This window comes from Crinia signifera, chromosome 6 (assembly GCF_055691185.1).
Source record: "Crinia signifera chromosome 6, ASM5569118v1, whole genome shotgun sequence".
NCBI lineage: Eukaryota > Metazoa > Chordata > Amphibia > Anura > Myobatrachidae > Crinia > Crinia signifera.
The window spans coordinates 231,439,722-231,461,562 of NC_139222.1; the positions used below are offsets into that span (position 1 = coordinate 231,439,722).

At 42.3% G+C, this 21,841-nt stretch overlaps 1 protein-coding gene across 5 annotated transcripts in view; it reads right to left on the reverse strand.

The window, feature by feature from the left end:
• PCDH15 (protocadherin related 15) overlaps positions 1-21,841 on the reverse strand; it is a 1,154,330-nt gene that overhangs the window by 69,780 nt on the left and 1,062,709 nt on the right. For 3 of the 5 annotated variants that reach the window (XM_083149094.1, XM_083149092.1, XM_083149093.1), the window contains 3 exons: positions 8,343-8,519; positions 3,631-3,849; positions 1,193-1,334 (listed from right to left, as the gene is read on the reverse strand). In XM_083149094.1, coding sequence (XP_083005220.1) covers positions 1,322-1,334; positions 3,631-3,849; positions 8,343-8,519 — 409 coding nt within the window. In that variant the 3' untranslated portion in view covers positions 1,193-1,321. Of the gene's footprint in view, positions 1-1,191; positions 1,335-3,630; positions 3,850-8,342; positions 8,520-21,841 lie in introns of those variants that run through there. The other 2 variants (XM_083149095.1, XM_083149096.1) reach the window with 2 other exon arrangements.

Consider the following 21,841-nt stretch of genomic DNA (forward strand, 5'->3'; position numbering starts at 1 on the left):
ATACACAAAGGTTAATTAGGTCAAGAGTGGTCTTACCTAATTAAACTTTTGGATTCTACATGGACAAGTGTACAATTAACCTATATGATCAAAATACATACACATGGATGTGTGAAAGGGTAATCAATTTATACTTTGTGTGTTTGTCATTTATTTCAGTATTTCCTCTCTAGTGCCCCCATGCTGGGACTTGTGGTTTTCCAAGTCCTAGCATGTGGAGGAGGCTTGCTGGGCCTTGTAGTTCAATTTTTTTACACTTTTATTCAACTCTTTATTTGCTATCAGACCGGCGTCCACCACCCAGGGATGCCGGGGCAGCCCCGGGCTTCAGCCAGGGCCAGGAGTTCCCTGGAAGGTGGCCCCTTTATTTATGGGTCCCCCAGAGGCATTGCCTAGGCTAACCAGCATAGGTATTATGTTTTGGCCAGGGGGACTAATATAAATCATTTCCCTTGGCTGTGGCATGGCACCACTGGTTGTTGGAGCTCAGTGCTGGTTCCTTAAATACAGGGGACTCCTACTACTTTTGTCCCCGGTATTTTGGGAACCAGGACCAGGCCAAGAACCTGGTGCTGGTTATAGAAATACAATGTCAACCCATTTGATTTTTCCCCTGTATTTCTGCAACCAGAACCTGATAAATGAGCCTGGGACTGGTTATGCTCAGTGAGGGGAACCCACACCGGTTTATTCATATACTTATCTATATTTAAGGGACAGTAGAGTTGTTCTGATGAAGAAAGGACCTGTGTGTCCTATCGATAACCTCAGAACCAGAGAGGGATGCCCATAATAACCACTCATATTCTGCAGTAGATATAATTTATCTAGTATGTTTAATAATATGAAAGCTGGAATCTTATCGGTTGCTATGGGTTGAATTAGGGAAGTCACTAGCCCTGGTGACACCCAGTGTGGATAAAAAACCCCATTTGCATAGGACATGACATCACAGAAGGGGCATAGCTTTGTGGTAAGGGGCGTGGCCTCATGGTCCAACTTTTGCTGTCCTCACTCTAGGAATCCCATAGATGCACACTGCAGAGTCATTACCTACACTGTGACAGGTTACAGTATTACAGCGCTGCACCCACCTAATGTCACTGAAGAGAAGCAGGCATTTCGGCATCACCCATCGGCAGATGCCACCCAGAAGTGGCCTGAACTGTACTGACACCACTGAGTTTGATAAATATCCCTGACAAGCCCTAGTCTGGTGATTCTTGTCTTCTATAAGCCATCTCTAATTTATCTAATGATTTTACAATTTTAAGACAGAAGACATGCACACAAAGAAGCTCGGAAATGAGAAACAGTGTACTTACTCTTTAAACCTTTTCCACAAATTGATGGAAGAAATAAGAGAGGAAGAGAAAAGAAACACACATTAGTTAGAAACATTTCCTACATCTTCATTAACATTCACATGAAAGTCTTATATGAGGTACTGGCAATCTAATAACCAAAATGTTTAAATGGGTACAATTAATGTAATACCATTTGCAAAATTATTATCATCCTTGTAGAATCCATTGTAGCAATAAATTACATTTAAGAGAAGATGTTTTAGGATAAACAGGACGGTATATCAAGTACAGCTCAAGCGTCCTTGGTCATCGAAATTGTGCTTGAAAAAGTTAATTATTACGGAAAAAGCAATCATTTATTTTTTAATTACGGGGGCTTTATGTTTCATCCTACTTCAAGCAAATTAAAGGGGCCTTGCATAATGGTAAAGTACAATTACACTGTTGGCTGAATACAACATAATGTGTCCCAACATAGATTCCTAATAAGTTTTCATAATCCTCTCCTTGCATTGACGTGCAACGGATACGCAAAGTCACTTCTTTACATAAGAAGAGTTATTGTGCTTCCCTGGGTAGCATTCTACTGATTACTGAAAGCACCACTGTTCTGCTGCTAATAGCAGGCACGTTCAATTGAAATATATGGAGTGAAAATGCAATTACAGCAGCTATATAATCAAATGCATTAGCAGTGTATTACATTAAGAATTAAAGCAAAAGCAGATTAAGCAAGCTATCCATGACCACGTTTCGGCTTTAATAATAATGTGACTTGCAAAATTCCAGCAGTAGAGTATACAGTAACTAGTAGGTTCATTGGCTTTTGGCTAAAATGTATGTGTGCCTGTGTATGTGCAGCTGCTATGGGCATCTCAGTCGCCCAGAAGCAAGTTGCAGTTCGGTGCCTCCCACACCAAATATGGTTTGCGTCAACATTCACCTGTATTATCTAAGAGTACAGCAATTGCTGCAACGCAGGCTCAGTGATACCAGTCAGGAGCCATCCTGTCCCCTATTGTAGGTTTCTGTCCTCTAAGGCAAGCTCAGGGAGGACAGAAACCTCCCGTGGAGAAGAATGACATCTGGAATTGAGCCAATTAACTTCAGGTGCGCCACAGAGCTCTATTGTGGATTCATCTGTGAACCACATACTGTAGGTGCTTCTTTACATGCAGGTGCCCATTTAGGGCTTAGAGCCCAGAGACTGGAGCCTCCATTGCCTCTGGTTATTACACCCCTGCTATGGGGCCGAACTGTGACGGGCCACCTTTCTTGTGAAAATTGCTTGTATTATATACATTTTTTCAATATTGTATGTAACAAAGGGGCCCTTACAAACTTTTGCTATGGGGCCTACAAATATCTAGTTAAACCCTGTGTATTTGAATGTTTTAGTGACGTTAGACTGTAAGCTCTATGTCCAAACATCACCAAGGACAGTTTCTCAATATTGCCAGTTATGCAGGGCTGCGCAGAGGCATAACTACTCCTGTTTAGTCATATCGTTTTGATGCAGTATAGCCTGGAGCAGTTTCAAACCAAGTTTATGATTAGGGGGTTGAGAATTGCAAGATCACAAAGAGCATGGGAATTAGTTACTAAGCAATTGTGTTGATGTATAGAATTTTAAAGGGAAACCATTTTACTAAGATACCATGCTTAGTAAACGCTTTGCCCTTTTTAAAATTTCTGGCACATAACAATAGGAAATGCTTAGTAAATACTTATCTCTATCTTCATATGAATATTTTCCATGTTGCAGTTACCCAAGATTACTCATATTGTACTCCCCCTACATTTACCCACTTTGACATGAGTTAATGATATGAAACAGTCAACATACTGTAAGTATACGCACATCCCTTTGGTGCCAACACACAGCACAGAGAAGTGTATCATACACAAAAAAAGACATTTGTTAAATTGAAAATGTGTTAGCCAACTCCAGTCCTCGAGAGCTACCAACAGTTCACATTTTCCAGATAACCTAGCTGCTGCTCAGGTGCACTCATTACTGACTAACGCATTTGCAAAGATCCACAGGTGGAGCTAATTACTTCACCAATGATTCTGCAAGGAAATCTGGAAAACGTGCACTGTTGGTATCTCTCGAGGACTGGAGTTGGCTACCCCAGCCATAGATTCTGATTATTGCAGCTAAGGCCCATTTTCTGACTGCACATCTGATGCATAAACATCAGATGTGAATAAACATTATAAACTGTTCCTATAATGCACAGTATGCGGAAGTCATTATAATGGTTTTCCTTAATTTCTTGACACCAGTGTGCACCTATTGCAAACAAAACAAATGACTTACTGTCTGTAGCTGACCATCACGATTAATATGGCGGGTATACAGCAGAGGACGATAATAATGGCCAGTGCAAGCAACGCTCCCTCCGTGTAGCCTACAGCCTGGGCTTGCTTTTTAACATTGGCTACTACATCTGGGGTTCGGATTTCCAGAATGCGTCCTCCAAGGCCAATGTGGTCCTGGAACTGCTTATTAATGTCAAGCACCTTGCCATCCAAAAACCTGTACAGCCAAAGATAGTAAGATCAGTTCCTTGCAGATATAAAATGATTATAATTATTATTATTTTCACTATCTGAAAACGATCTCCCCAATCATTAATATGGTAAAACAATTGTTGAACTGAATAAACATTTCAATAGTAAAATGAGTTTCAATGTACACAAGTGTTAGAATGTACTTATGAAGAGCCATATTAAACTGGTCACTAGATGTCACTGCAGCACAGACAAATATTCTACACATTAAGGACTGCAAATATATAGAGCTGCATGTCTTTAATTATTACTAATAATCTCCAAATAACATGAAGACCATTCCGATGCCACCGCCGTGTAGCTACTGTATTATTCTACTACTACAACCAGACTTAACAATATAACTCAACTGCAATATGGTATAAGGGGGTTATTCTGGTTCACTCCTGGCAAATTCCTTCTTCGATGGACAAAACCATGTGCACTGCAGGTGGGGCAGATGTAACTTGTGCAGAGAGAATTAGATTTGGGTGAGTTATTTTGTTTCAGTGCAGGGAAAATACTGACTGCTTTATTTTTACACTGAAATATAGATCTCACTTCTAATTCTCTCTGCACTAGTTGCATCTGCCCCACCTGCAGTGCACATGGTTTTCTCCATCTAAGAAGGAATTTTCTAGAAGGAGTGAACCAAATTAACCCCTAAATGCATGTAGTAGATTGGACTTTTCAGTTTAGTTGCTGTAAATAATAAACCTGCATCAATGACACCTGCTTTTTATGTCTAGTGTACTATCAAGTGTTACATATTTAGTATGCTGTAGTGGTACAGTAGGGGGAAATTATTAAAATATAGTATATACAGTACATGTAATGTGAAGCAATTGATCAATCTGTACATTACTAACAGACATCAAAAAACAGGGGATAACTTTAGAATTAGTGCGAACATTACCAAACACCGAAATGTGGCCAAACATTTGAAACTGCAGTGTTCCGAGGGTTACTGTAACCCCCATATATAATAAAATGGTCCACAGTATATATATCTCAGATATCCGCTGTGGAGTTTTGGCACTGCAGTCTCCACAGTAATCTATGAATGTATCAAGCTCAGATTGTGCCCAATAAACAAAGCCATAAAGCTAAACAATCTAGCGAGATCGCTTAGAAAATGCCCCTAAATCGCTAGGTGTGTGGGCCCCATCAGTCTCTTCAGATCCACAGAGATCTTATCTATCAGTTTTCCACAAATTCCTAATTCTCTTAAACCCAATTGCTGTCATTCAACTATGACAGAGTGGTTCCAGTTACTTCTCTCACTCCACAATGAGCTGTGGCACATAAAGGTAAACCAACAAAACAGAATATTATCGGTGTAAAAGTCATGCTTCCAATGACTTCCTCACATGTACTACTATCTACCACTCCTATCAAATCTTACAGGACACAGACAAACTTACCTACAGTACTTCCAATGTCTCATTCTAATACATGTAGTTCTTCCACAGCAAACCTACCGACTAGAGTACCTCAATGTCTTTGTTTCTAGGTTTCTACCATTGATGCCCAAGATCTTGCTGTCTACTTCAGGGACAAAATGGATGAGATCCAACATGAATTTGGATAATCTTCCTCATAATCTTCCCTACCTTTATTTTAGGGCCCCTTTTCTTCATTATATTCCTCAAATACAGATAAATGACCTACTTCTTATCTTATTGATATGCTCTGCACAACATATTCAGTACCATTGCAAATTTGCGGATTCTGGTCTTCCATACTCATCACAACCTTAACTAAATCTGTAATCTCTCTGTCTCCAGGTTTCCAGCGATTTCACTTGCATTTTCCTCAAATAAACATATTGAACATTCGTTAATTGCGCTTTCCTTTTTTAACACTTCCTAGGGAATACACAGACTAAGGACCCATTGATGTGATCACTGCTAAATCTAAAGCCATTACTCACTTCTAATTCTTATGGATCCATCTGTTCAATTCTATACTGTGAACTACTCTCTCGATTTCTAGGCCTAGTTCTTCAGGGCACTGTCCTATTCTGGTTCTCATCCTACTTATTAAATCCTTCTTTCATTGTTTGTTTCTTTGGTTTCGCCGTTATCAATTACCCTACAAGAATTCTCTGATCTTTTCCATGTATACAACTTCTCTCAGAAAACTAATAAGATCACTTCGATTTCAGAATCATCTTCATGATGCTGATGCCAAAGTTTCCTATGCTCTCCAGTTCACTGACCACGTGTGTTGGCTTACTGAATATATTTCTATTTAATCTTCCATGTCATCTTGTCTCCTTAAACCAATATTTTCCGAAAACAAAGATAATAATATACCAACCAGCCAACAGAAGTAACTTGCCTGACATCCCCATTTCTGTTGACATTATAACAACCCTATCCATCATGATTACTGCCTTGGTGGGATCTTAACTAACAACTGTTATTTGCTCCTCATGTTCAGTCTGTATCCAAAATCTGTTACATGCTTCTAAGAAACATTTCCAGAATATGCACATGTCTTTCAAAAGACTATTATTCGTGCACTCATTATCTTTCACATTCACTATTGCTAAAGGCTAAGTACTGTAGTGGTAAGACTTTTCATTTCAATCTTACAATCTCTTTTTAATTTAGTGGCTAGATCAGGTTTCCATGACCATTTCAACATTGATGAACTTTTGATGCAGCTGTTTCCGTTGCAAGTGCTGTAACCCCAAAGCCCTGTACACACGGGGCAATTTCAGCCATAATCACTGGAGATATGGTCACTGAGTGACCATATCATGCTGTGTACGGACGACAGTCGCCGGGAGCGCACTCCCCCGACCAGCCCTGGGTAGCAGGGGAGCCAAGGGGGGGGGGGGGGGAGTGGGAACTAATTACCCGGGCTTGCTGGAGAGGCCCTGGTCCAACCGCTCCCTTCTCCCACCATCCAGGCAGCAACAGCAGCACACACTTCTACAGCATGTGCTGTAGACAGCACATGCACATGCTGAGCCTGCTGTCAGCAAAGCACATGCTGTAGGTGTGTGCTGCTGCTGAGTTCAGAGTTTTTAGAGTTTTTTTTCACCCTCTCTAAACATTTTGTGATGTGGCCTAAGTGCAGGAGGTGACCACACCTCCCACACTTATGCCACGCCTCCAACATTTTACCGGGGCCCGGCATTCCTCTCGGCTGCCCTGATCGGTGGTCACTGGTCGGCGGAGCATGCTCCTGCAACCAACAGGTTCTGCAGGCAGAGTATCTAGTTTTTATCAGGGACCATCTCTGGTCACTGAGCAATATGATCGCTGAGCAATATTAAGGTAATATTTCTCAGTGATCATATTGCTGCATGTGTCCCTAGCTTAACATGGCAGCTATGGCTAATGTTTCATAGTTTATGGCTTTAGTCAGAGGTTATGTGTAAAGTACTATATGTCTCTATCTCCAACACTAATGTCGGCATGTCACAAAATGTCAGTGTTTCAAATGTCAACATTTCGCCCATATCAACATTTTAGTTGTCAACAGTTTATCAATATTGTGATATTAAATGTCAACATTGTGCTGTTGACATGCTGAATGCCGACATGCTGATCTTAATTGTTGCTGTTTATCATTAAAAAAATGACCTTGACAATATATTACTTACTGTATAAGAAATAAATGATTCTATTTGTAGATATATACTTTTGTAATGGAGTAGTTTTCTTTTAAACATTTTTTCCTTTAACCTGAAGTGCCCTTTAACACATGACTTACTATTCCTATCACAGCAGGAGCCCCAGGTGAACTGTCACCTAGCTGAGCACAAGACAAGTTGCAGCTGCTTGCACGGAGAGGCAATGCCTGACCATGATTCTTTATCAATAAAATGCTGTTAAGGTTTCTTTTTTCTAGCGGTAACTGTTACAGGAACTTTTAAGTTTAGCTAGATTTTCCGATCTGCTTTTGACAGTTGTCTTTTGTCATAAGGTCACGGCTACAGTAGACGCACATTGTTTTTATTTGTTTTTACCTTCAGCAAAAATTATAAAATGCTTGTGACTTACTGTTTTCTTTTTAAACATATTTGCAGCTGGCATCAATAAATCAGTAAGTTTATTTCCGATAACTATATCTGATTACATTTTTTTTTTGTTTATTAGAAAGTAAATAGGTGACCATACACTACTGTGATGTATTGCAGCAGTGTATGGCCATCTGAGGACCCCCCCTGAGCCACCCAGGACCTTCCTGGGTGGCAGGATCGCATGCTATACATCGCATGCGGTTCTTTGTATCGCATGCGACCCTGTTTCCCACCACTGGGAGGGGGGCTGTCGGAGGTCAAACAGGGAGCAGGTATGACCTCCGGCTCAGGTCCAATGTGCACAGCGCATCGGACCCGAGGTGGACATCAAACACATCCGATTTGTGCCAATTTCTCGTTCTGATCCGTCGGGGTCAGGTGAAATCAGTAAACAGCAAACATATGTTTCAATAAGTTGGTTTCTCTTTATTTGTACTCACTTATACAGCTCATTACGTGATATAGCCCGGTTCGTTAGTGGATCAACAGCATAAACCATCATGTCACACTGGGTGTAGTCTTCTTCGGAGAAACCATCTCCAAATCTCCTGGCACCAATGGATTCAACCACAAGCGCTGCACCTGGAATTTGGTCCTGGACGTATCCTTCAAGAATGCTGGAATAAAAAATTCACAAACTAAGTTGTTGATCTAAAGTAGTTGCTTTGTAATTTTGGCTAAGTGCTACCATGCTGTAAATAAATATGAACTGTTAAAATTGGTTCACAGCACAGTAGACAGTAGTGTTCGAAAATGCCGCCTCTGTAATTTCTTAAGGTTGGAATTGTTTGATGATTTCTCTGTTAAATCGTCCTGTATTAAAATGAATAAATTAATAAATGGTTCCTACTAAAATGAGCAAATTTAAGGCTTACAAATAAGCTACCTGTGTAACTTTTTTTCCATCTGAAAACTTTTATAATCCCAATGGAATCGCAAAAATCATTGGAACAATGTTAAAAATCAAAAAGCATTGATTCAGTACACTCCAAAGCTGAAAATGCTCCTATATTTTATTCTGTAGGGATTCATGGTAGACATATGTCATAGTGGCAGGTACAAGATATTAGATAAGGGGGAAGTAATGTCTTAGCAAAAACATATGTAATAAGATCATCATCAACTTAATAAAATAGTGCAAAATGTAATTATCATAGGCATATTAGGGCAGGAGTGTAGTGGTGAAAGGCTGAACACTTCCAGCAGGGAGAGTAGTGATTTACCCAAAAGACTGGTGCAGCTAAGTATTAAAAGAGCAAGATACACCGGGGACCTGCCTCTGCAATCCAGTGTACACAGGAGCCCTGCCAATGCAATCCAATAAACACAGGGGACCTGCCCCTGCGATCCAATGTACACAGGAATCGTGGCAATGAAATCCAATATATACAGAGGACCTGCCCCTGCAATCCAATATACACCAGGGACCTGCCCCTGTAATCCAATGTACACAGGGGACCGGCCCATGCAATCCAATATACACAGGGGACCTGCCCCTGCGATCCAATGTACACAGGGGACCTGCCCCTGTGATCCAATGTACACAGAGGACCTGCCCCTGCAATCCAATATACACAGGGGACCTGCCCATGCAATCCAATATACACAGGGGACCTGCCCCTGCAATCCAATATACGCAGGGGACCTGCCTATGCAATCTAATGTACACAGGAGCCCTGCCAATGCAATCCAATATACACAGGGGACCTGCCCCTGCGATCCAATGTACACAGGGGACCTGCCCCTGCAATACGGTATACAATACACAGGAGTCCTGCCAATGCAATCCAATATACACAGGGGACCTGCCTATGCAATCTAATGTACACAGGAGCCCTGCCAATGCAATCCAATATACACAGGGGACCTGCCCCTGTGATCCAATATACACAGTGGACCTTCCCCTGCAATACGGTATACAATACACAGGAGTCCTGCCAATGCAATCCAATATACACAGGGGACCTGCCCCTGCGATCCAATGTACACAGGGGACCTGCCCCTGCAATCCAATATACACCGGGGACCTGCCCCTGCAATCCAATATACACAGGGGACCTGTCCCTGCAATCCAATGTACACATGGGACCTGCCCATGCAATCCAATATACACAGGGGACCTGCCCATGCAATCCAATATACACAGGGGACCTGCCCCTGCAATCCAATATACACAGGGGACCTGCCCCTGCAATCCAATATACACAGGAGCCCTGCCAATGCAATCCAATATACATAGGGGACCTGCCCATGCAATCCAATGTACACCGGGGACCTCCCCCTGCAATCCAATATACACCGGGGACCTGCCAATGCAATCCAATGTACACAGGGGACCTGTCCCTGCAATCCAATATACACAGAGGACCTGCCCCTGCAATCCAATATACACAGGAGTCCTGCCAATGCAATCCAATATGCACAGGAGTCCTGCCAATGCAATCCAATATACACAGGGGACCTGCCCCTGCAATCCAATGTACACAGTGGACCTTCCCCTGCAATACGGTATACAATACACAGGAGTCCTGCCAATGCAATCCAATATACACCGGGGACCTGCCCCTGCAATCCAATGTACACAGGAGCCCTGCCAATGCAATGCAATATACACAGGGGACCTGTTCGTGCAATCCAATATACACAGGGGACCTGCCCATGCAATCCAATATACACAAGATACTTGCCCCGTAAGCCAATATACACAAGGTCCAATATACACAAGGTCTAATATACACAGGGGATCTGCCCCTGAAATCCCATATACACAGGGGACCAGCCCCTGCAATACGATATACACATGGAACCTGCCCCTGCGATACGATCTATACACAGGGGACCTGCCCCTGCAATACGATATAAACATGGAACCTTCCCCTGCAATACGATATACACATGGAACCTGCCCCTGCGATACGATCTATACACAGGGGACCTGCCCCTGCAATACGATATAAACATGGAACCTTCCCCTGCAATATGATATACACAGGGGACCCAGGACCTGCCCTGCAATACGATATACAGTACAGTACACATGGAGTGGAAAAAAGGCAAATAAGAGTCTTTAAAAATGGAAACATGGATATTGCCAGAGAGTAAACTGACCAAAAGAGAGAGGAGGAGGAGGAACTACTGACAGTAATAGGAAAAATTCATAAAACATTAGAACTGGAAGTAAAGAAATAAATGCGGGAAAGATAGCAGCTGATGGAGGATGTGGTGCCACCGCTGACGTTTGAAGCTGTACACCGATAGTCTCACCCTCTGCACCCTTCTGCATTAGAGTACTGTACATGTTACATAATCCAATATGTCACCCTTAGTTTAATAGTAACTAGTTATTTTATAACTTATTATTAGCCCAGTGGTACAAACTAATCTGCCAGTTATTCACATTTGGTCAGTTACTGTCATATAAGGAGGATGAATGCTAGAAATGAACACAACAATAAGCCAGTCAAAGGCAAGTAACAGGATCAAGTAGTAAAGCATAAGTATAATGCCTAAGCTAAGTGACAGCTGGCTGGATCATCAAGGCCACACCAGCTTTCAGGATTACAAAGGATATTCACAACTGGCAATGCAAGGGGCAGCTTGGGAAACACAACAGCCAGCTGTCATGTTCCAGATGCATTTCAGATTAAGTCAAACACCTGGGAGCGATGTGTTAAACTTTCTAAAAATGACTAGAGGAGATTTTAGCCATAGCTATCTTTCAGCTTCTAGCCTTCATTAATTAACTATATTCTATAAAATGGTAGCTAGAAGCTGATTAGTTACTATCGCAACATCTTTATCTGTCATCTTTAGAAGGTTTGATTTATCTCCCCTTTAATGCAATAGCTCCACCTTGCTAACCTTTTGAAAAGTCATGACCAACTGTCAGACATATACAACAAGGACCTTAGTGCACATACTGTATACGTGGTGACATTCTATGGGATGCGATTTTGCTTATTTTGCGGTAATTAGACCACAAAATGGCGATATCGCATTTTTCATAGAAATCGCAAATTTAATGTGATGCGCTCAGGGACTGAAATCGCATATTATGTGCGTTAAGGTATGCTGAATAAAAATGCGAGATTAATTCGCATTTTTATTGCATCCAGATGTTTTCGTATAGAAAACTATACAAGTCGCTTATTTAATGCAATGCGCATTTGCACATCGCATTATTTAGGTGACTAATTATCGCACTTATTTCAGACCAGGGTCTGTTAGGCGAATTAGCCAGAACCCTGCACAGATAGCAATGTTCTGTGCAGGGTTCTGCTGTAAAAAATAAAAGAAAGGGTTAAAAAAAAAAAATAACGAGCGCGGGGTCCCCCGCCCGAGTATAACCAGCCCCGGGCTCACTGAGCCGGTGCTGGTGACATAAAATCAGGGTCCCCGACAAATAGGGGTCCCCTTGATTTCATGAAACCAGCACCAGGCTCAAGGTCCGGCGCTGGTTCCCAAAATACGGGGGACAAAGTGACTAGGGGTCCCCCGTATTTTAAGAACCAGCACCGGACACAACCAGCCAGCAGGGTAATGCCACAGCCGGGGGAAACTTATTATATAAGCTCCCGCGGCCAAAGCATTAACCCCCTGGCTGGTCAGCATGGGCAGGGGTCCTGGGGAAGTGGGGACCCCCCCAATGAAGGGGTCCCCCCCCTCCAGGACTTACCAGCCCATGCTGATAGTCCGGGGCTGTCCCCGATGGCCCTGGCCGGTGGGCATCGGGCTGATGATTTGTGTAAAAAAAAGAATTAAAACTATTGTTTTACACTGGCGAACTATGAGTCCCAGCAAGCCTACCCCGCATGCTGGGACTTGGGGAACCACAAGTCCCAGCATGCGGGGCATTAAAGGGCCCGCTGGCACTTGTAGTTCTGCAGTGAAAAAAATAGTGCACAAAATCACACTGACACCCTGTAAAATAAAATTTTAATACACACAAAACACACACACACTGATACTTACCTACCTTGAGCCCGTAGGTCGGTCCCTGGATCCTGGGTCTGTCCTCCGGGGCTCCAGGATAGAAGAGTCTGGTTCCGGGGCCTTGGTCCTGGTTCCGGGGCTGGTCCTGGGGTTCCGGGGCTCCTGGGCTGCAGAATCTGGGGTCCGGGATCCGAGGTAGTCCAGAGGGGTACCTAAGGAAGCAAATCCAACTTACCTGGTCCCCGGCGGTGACCTCGGACTCCTCACCGGTGACTGCGCTTCTCCCATCTGCTACCCGGCTTGCAGGACTTTGACCGGCGCTGAGATGTTTTCTCCTCGGCGTCTCTGGACAGAATGATTTCTTGGCCAATCAGGAGCCGAGAAAGTCGGCTCCTGATTGGCCAGAAATCATTCTGAATACAGACGGCGAGGAAGTAACATCTCAGCGCATCTAGAGCAGAGATGTTTCCTCCTCGGCGTCTCTAGTTAGAATGATTTCTGGCCAATCAGGAGCCGACTTTCTCGGCTCCTGATTGGCCAAGAAATCATTCTGTCCAGAGACGCAGAGGAGGAAACATCTCAGCGCCGGTCAAAGTCCTGCAAGCCGGGTAGCAGATGGGAGAAGCGCAGTCACCGGTGAGGAGTCCGAGGTCGCCGCCGGGGACCAGGTAAGTTGGATTTGCTTCCTTAGGTACCCCTCTGGACTACCTCGGATCCCGGACCCCAGATTCTGCAGCCCAGGAGCCCCGGAACCCCAGGACCAGCCCCGGAACCAGGACCAAGGCCCCGGAACCGGACTCTTCTGCCCTGGAGCCCCGGAGGACGGACCCAGGATCCAGGGACCGACCTACGGCTCAAGGTAGGTAAGTATCAGTGTGTGTGTGTTTTGTGTGTATTAAAGTTTTATTTTACAGGGTGTCAGTGTGATTTTGTGCACTATTTTTTTCACTGCAGAACTACAAGTGCCAGCGGGCCCTTTAATGCCCCGCATGCTGGGACTTGTGGTTCTCCAAGTCCCAGCATGCGGGGTAGGCTTGCTGGGACTCATAGTTCGCCAGTGTAAAACAATAGTTTTAATTCTTTTTTTTACACAAATCATCAGCCCGATGCCCACCGGCCAGGGGCATCGGGGACAGCCCCGGACTATCAGCATGGGCTGGTAAGTCCTGGAGGGGGGGGACCCCTTCATTGGGGGGGTCCCCACTTCCCCAGGACCCCTGCCCATGCTGACCAGCCAGGGGGTTAATGCTTTGGCCGCGGGAGCTTATATAATAAGTTTCCCCCGGCTGTGGCATTACCCTGCTGGCTGGTTGTGTCCGGTGCTGGTTCTTAAAATACGGGGGACCCCTAGTCACTTTGTCCCCCGTATTTTGGGAACCAGCGCCGGACCTTGAGTCTGGTGCTGGTTTCATAAAATAAAGGGGACCCCTATTTGTCGGGGACCCTGATTTTATGTCACCAGCACCGGCTCAGTGAGCCCGGGGCTGGTTATACTCGGGCGGGGGACCCCGCGCTCATTTTTTTTTTTTACAACTTTGCGCTGTACTGCAAATGTGCGATTTTCAGACATGAAAATCGCACATTTTCAGGACTAAATACAGCGCACCACTTCGCTGCAAATAGCCCCTCTTCGCACTTTTCAGCCTCCAATGCGCATCACATTAAATATGCGCATTTTGACTGAAAAATGCGAATTTAAAATAGGCGATTTGCGGCGATGTGGTGCGCAAATAAAACATGCGCTTTTTGCGCAAAGCATAGAATCTCACCCAGTAAGTCACCCATATGTTTTAATTACTCAGAACCTTAACCAACTACTGTATGAAATAAAGACACAGACAACTGTATAGATTGGAAATTTTGACGTCACAGCCAGAATTTATTAGAAACAAATTATTGATTGGAAGAATTGGTCAAGGTGACGAAGAAGCATTCCTCATGCACAATAGCCCATTATTTAACTCTCAGTTAAATTAATTAAATGGGTGTGGAGTCTCCACCCTCTGCGCAAAATTATTGGGTAGATTTCCCCCATTGGCAAAGTGCTGATCCCTCCGTAAAATGGCGACCTGGTCCTCCCCTAAGGTAGTGACCGACTCTCTCAAAGGGAAAGTGCTAGTCAATCTCTGTTGCGCTAAATTTGAGCTGCCGAGGAGCCATGCCCTCACCCTGTAAAGGTCTGGAAACCTTTACTGCTCCTCACCATCCCCAATTGACTTATCAAACTTCTTACTTTGGGTGGGTGGGTGTGATCCAAAATTTGTCGAGAGGAAGCAATTACCTCAACGAAGGAATATATATGCAATCTAAGACCCTCCCTTACCTAAAATCTAACTGGATAATAACTAATGATTGACACTACCTGCTAATTAAACCTAAACCATCAAAAATAACCAGCAAAAAACAGTTCTTACTACAAAAAACAAATTGCTTATCTCCTCTCAAGCTTAGTGTAAGCTCTCGATACTATTTAAGTATATATGACAAAGTTTTAAGTCAATAGTATCATATGGCTGTTATGCCACCCATGCAGGTGCTTTAGCACATTGCATGCTTTTTTAACTTGATTCGATGCAATCTAGTTTAAAACGTGCGGTGTGCATCGCACCGTGTATGAGCAGCATTAGGAAAGCGTAATTCTACCAGGGTCCACTACAGATGAACTTTGTTAAAAGTAGACTGAAAGGGTAAAACATTTTATTGTTTTAGCACCTTTAGGATAAAGTGCATATAGAATTGTTTTTATAACATTAGTTTAACGTACATTGGCCCTTATTCTGGTCTGTACGGTCCCCCGTGCGTTTGCACGGGGGAGTGATGTTGAGCACCTGCGCATGTGCATTTATGTGCATGTGCAGATGCTTGGTGCGAGTGGGCACTAGCAGTGTGCGCGGGGTTTGTGGGGTGGCGGCAAAGGGGAGTTCCCATGAAATTTTTGGGAGTTCCTATGTAAATGCACCCGTGACGCCTGCCCGGGTTCGGGGGTGCTAGCAATGGATGATATCGGATGATGATGAAATTGGCTTAGCAATGCCCGATTGCTCCTTTTCTATGGACATCTTATGTCTGATTTGAAGTCCACGTGGATGGTAAAGTATGAAAAAGTCCAAAAAATTGTGAAAAAAACGAATGCCGACCGTTCATGCATCTACCGTTTTTATGTCAAAATTGTGACCATGGTGGCCTATTGCATGTCGACCTTTTTTAATGTCAGCCTTTTGACCTTGTCAACCTTATTAACCCTTTGAATCAATCTTTTGGTCTCAGCCTATTGACTCTATATCTAGACACTGTGGGGAAAATTTACTAAGATGTGTATTCTACTTCACATGTGATGTTGCTTTGGGCAACCAATCAGATCCTGTCAACTATCTTCTAGAGGGTGCTAAATAAATAAAAAGTAGAATCTGATTGGTTGCCCATAGCAACATCACATGTGAAGTAGAATACAGATCTTAGTCAATTTTCCCCTGTAGATCTATCCACTGGAACCAGAGGATTGATCCCAATTTACAGGAACTTTGCAGCAGTTGTACATATATACATATACTGCTGGAAAACTGGCTTAAAACCATGCACAAAGTATGACAATATATTGTTTGAATAATCTAGATGTCATATTATTAGGAATGACTGAAATAATACTTTACCGTGACAACAACAGTACTGTTCCCTCCACGGCCTCCATCACTACTACAATGTTTGACATGCCCTTTTCTCGTTAGGAAAGTCATTTTCCATTTTATTATGTAATTATACTGTACAATGCAATTGGTAGTATTTCTACTTAAAAATGCATCATAATATACAGACTTGACATTTAAACAAGTGGAAATTCTGTAACAAAGTACTTCAGCCATAACAATAAGCAACAAATAATGAGGAGGTGTGAACGTCAGGGTCAGAGTCGTTTTTGGCAGTCAGGACCCGAGGCAGGAAAATAACAAGCATACCGATTTTTTGGAAGATTTTACAGACTTTGCAGCAGTGTTGTATTATCTTTCTAAAATCGAACAAGAGCAGATGTCAAAGGATTGTTACTTGTTGATTATATGAGGAGAAATAACTTCCATTCAGAAATGTTAACAATGAGCACCGGTAACTTCACTTTAGAGTGAAGCTTATTCATGGCAGTTGATGTGGAACGACGTATACAATTGGTATCAGTCTCACGGAAAGAAAAACATATGTTCTGATACTATGCTTATTGAACGGTTTAGTCAGTGTAAGTTACTATTTTTAGAGTATTTGAATTGAAAACTTTACTGTATATGAATCATTTATCATCACATTTTATTGGAAAGTTGCTAAAAATCCTACTATAAAAGGTAATTAACAGATCGAAAATATTATAAATTGTAGAAAAAAAAAAAAAAAAACATATGAGGCTAACAAAGAAGATACCCAAGAGAAACAGAGGGAACTGAGGACCTTGGTATGTTCGCATGCGAGCTTGATGTTTTGTTAAAGCGCATGCACCGGGTGCATGCATTCACGGCAAATTGCTAGGTGATGTGGGTGGGCAGCTGGCATCACCAGACATCAGCTACCCGCCCAGTTCCTCCCGAATGTGCACGCATATATAAGTGAACTGAGAGCGACTTTATAATGTACATGCATGCATGCTCCATATCTTTGCCACAGAGGTGGCAGAACATGTATTTTCTGAGGCACACTGTAAAAAGCAAACTACATAGAATAGTGGTTCCTAAGCGAACTAAGTGAATTGCATTCAGGTGAAGTAAGTGACCAAGGGGGTCATACTTTTCTATTACTCTTTTCTTTTACACCTTGCTTGTATACCTTGGTTTTACTTTTTGTATGCTAATAAGTAAACGGATATATGCGTATACCAAAGTTTACTCCTGTACTTTAACTACTGTAAATCAATAAACTCAATTTGCACTAAATTGCAGTGTAAAAATAAAGCAGCCATTATTTACTCTGCACAGAAACAAAAAAAATTACCCAAATCTAACTCTCTCTGCACATCACCTGCAGTGCAGCATGGTTTTGCACATTGGCAAACATAATGAGCCCTGTGGTCAGGTCCGAATTAGGCCCCAAATCTCTCCACATAAAACTTGATTTTCATTGTCGTCTGCATGCATCATGTCCCTAATATACTGTACTGCCACAAACTGAGGATCCAAATCATGCTCTCTGGCCATAACATTGAACTCTAAAGTTTTAGTTGATCAGTGACCATGTAATGGCCAGGTCATCAAAAGATTAATATTAGGGTCTAATAACTGGTTACAGAAGATAAAGGAGGTTATTTGTTGCTAGTTTTCAATCTAAATCCATCTATTTTAAAGCTTATTGGTGCAAAGATCTGAAGCACAAATGTAATGCTGCACACACAATTATTTCGGTGTTATGGTATCTGCATTAAATTAATCACTATTATTAATAACAACATCAACATTATTATTATTATTAATAATAATAATAATAATAATAATAATAATAATATGGTCTTCGCGTGTGTCATTGCTGCTTCACTTTTCAATATAAATGTTCTGTGCAATTAACAGATAAGTTTGGAAGGCATCACCTTGGGGTTATTTTTGAGTTCTTTGTGGAAAATATGCAAATAAAAGATATAAAATGTATTATGAAACTCACACCTCGCATGTCTGTACGTTCCCCCTGAAATGTGAAATATGAGCAGCGTTATAATAAGAACTGGCAGCAATATTCTAGTTCTGTTTAATAATCTACAAAGTTCTTCTATAGTGCACACTAACATATGTTGATATTTTTGTAGCTTGAAGTGTTGCTCATGTTTTCTTATATTTAACCCTTCACTTGCATGAAGTGCCACCGTCCCTCGGAATTACATATTTTAGTGATAACAAAGAGGTTAGCCTCCCTTTAACGTACAGCCGCAGAATAACTACCCATATTCTACTGTTAATACAAGTAGATCTAGTTGCTATGGAAACAAAGATGGTGAAAACAAATTTTGTTCAGATCAACTCAGAAAGAAAAATGTTTCTGGGAGTTTGGTATCGTGTCTCACCAGGGCTGCAGCTAAAATTTTGTAATATGTATAATACTGTAAGAAATGAATATGCATGTGTTTTATGTTTTTAATTTAGTGTATATGTAAATGTTTACAAGCAACTAGGAAAGCACAGTCATCTACAGTAATTAATCTACAGTATCGTAATGAATAACATATGCTGAAAAGCGCAATATGTATCGATAATATCAGCTGTAGTTAGTGCTTACTTGCCTACTCTCACGGTATGGCTGGGAGGACCCTGGGTACTTATATGTTAGTTGGGCGCCCACTAAGCTATTTGCTTAGTTTTCCACATCCGCTCGCCACGCTTCGGGCTCGGTGGCTCGCTGGCTTGCAACACTATATAAGATCAACTCCATGCCGACATGGATAGTGGGGGTATGAGCGTACTAACTATACTGGGCGCCCAACTACATATAAGTACCGGACCCTGAAAATCGGGTGGTACTCTTGGTTCTCCAGAAAAGTGGATAAGTCTGCAGGACCCCAATCGCACCACTTACACCCCCACAGCTGCCCAATTAAGAAGCACAAGTGGGCAGTCCGAGGGGGCCACCAGATAATGTGATTTGTAGCCAACCTCCTCACATGCAAAGGCAGATTTCTCTGCATTGTATATGTCGAGTCCAACCAATCAGCTCCTAAATGACACTTATTAAGGTTTCTTTATATGTGGGTGCAAGGGTACATAGGATAACTGCGTACCCTACTTACAACTTCAAGTGATAGAAGATGTGTTTTTGAAATACGGTGGCACTTTAGGGGTATTGTATGCACTCCGGCTGTATTGTGCCATATTAGGTTACAAATCCTATATTCCATATTAGATTAGCTTTACTGAAGTGTCATATACATAAGACTGTCTGTGTTTTATTAATAAAAACAAGTATATATTTGTTGGATTAATGTAAAACGAACATCCGATAAATGACTTTCTATTTATAAGGCTTCATAGTAATTGTGCTTTTCCTTACTATTTCCTAAATGGACAGCTGTTTTGTAGCTAGACACATGACAGCAGTTGCTGTGTACAGAAATAGTGCCATTAGTCCATACATACTACAGTATGGTGTCCTTGAATCAAGCAAATTATTATTTTAGCTTATATCAATGTTGCTTTAGTGCTATGAATAAGAATATACAGTAGTACAGTCATAACACATTTAGGAGCATAACAAGTAGAATTAAATATATTGGGCCAGATATGCTAAGCTTCAAAAGCGATAAAATGGGCAGTGATAAACAACCAAAGAGAAAAAGTAAGCAGCGCTAAATATATATTACATAAAAATCACATAAAATCAATAGTCTATTGATTTTATGTGATTTTTATGTAATAAACATTCCATTAATTTTATTGGTTACATATACTTTTTTAACGCTGCTTACCTTTTCTCTTTTCTTACTTTGTACCCAACATGGGAGCTGACCACTCCCCTAAGCAGCTGCTTTGGGGTGACAGCACATGACAATCGCTCTTCATTAACTACGGTCAATAATTTTTGAGTGATAAACAACCAACCCGTCTGTGGCATGGCAGGTAGGAGCTGATTATCACTCTCCATTTTATCACTCTCAATTTTATCACTTTTGAAGCTTAGTGCATCTGGCCCATTGTCCTTTATGGAAGTTATGTCATGATACACAAAATATAGCTATACCATACACAAAGACGGTTATTCTGGTTCGTTCGCATGGGGACCGATGTTTGACATATGCGCAGCCACATTTCTGCACCTGGTGCGTGTGTCCACGGTGAACAGAATGCCAACATTGCAGGCGTGGGGCGGTGGCGTATAGTCGCGCCCATGAGAACACCCAGTATTTCATGGGCATTCCCATGAGAATGCTGGGTGTTCCATTGGTACTCAGGCCGTGATGTGGGCGCCGGGGGCAAGCAGCTGACATCACTGGATGTCATCTGACCTCCCACTTCCTTCCGAATGCCCACGCACATCTAAGGTTACCTCAGAGTAACCTTAGATGTGCATGTGCCTTCCACATCATTTGATGGTCGGCGACTATCGAATGATGTGGGAGTTCCCCCACAGTCTGCGAATTGATGTAAAACCTCCATTCGCAGCCCCAGCGAACAAATGTGGCGTGCTAGGGGGGCATGCATATCGGCATTCGCAGGGCGGCATCTGGTGAACTCGCAAGGCTGCGAATACGCAGCCTTGCAAATCATCCAGATTAAGATCCAAGATCCAATGTGACCGGAATCCAAATTAGTTCTGTTGTGTTAAAAATTTCAATCTTATTATTTAATGGGAAGCCAAATAAATCATAAATAAGGAATAAAGACCAAAGTTTTTTTTTGCAATACACTTCCCTCACTTAGCTAAGTTTGCACAGGTCCAATTGTTTAAGGAGAAACTCACCACAAGGCACCAAGCTCATGGTGCTTGAAGGATTATATTTTGGAGTTTGAATTTTAACTCTTCCAGAAGTGCACAGGAGAAGCTGCAGTGCTCTTGTATTGCATATCTGCAGGAGTTTACTTTCAAAGCAGACTACTGTAGGTGAATTCTTTTAGAACTACAGAGTTACCTGGCATGAGAGGGTCCTGTGGCTTTGCTTGGTTACTTTGCTTTTTAAACTTTGAAGTAATATTCTTTTTTGAGTCTTTGTTTTACCAAGGTGAGAAGTTTTTATTATTGTTTTTGCATTTGGAATTTTGTAAAGATATACTGTAAATAAGAAATATTTTCTAAAGTTTGTTGACTGGCTCTGGCCAAATATTTGTGCAGTTGTATAACTGAAGCTATGTAAGTAGGTGCGGGACCAAAATGTGGTATATGGATCATTGGGGTCTCTACCTTTGTATATACCCTATGCGGTGCTGACAAATAGGAATATGGCATGGCCACGTGGGTTAGGGTGTGTGGCCTAGCGGCCCAACCCCCTGCTTTAGTCACTGAGGGGATTAGGGAGGTGCAAGCTGCCCCTGGAAAGTGCCTTGGGTGCAGTGCCGGC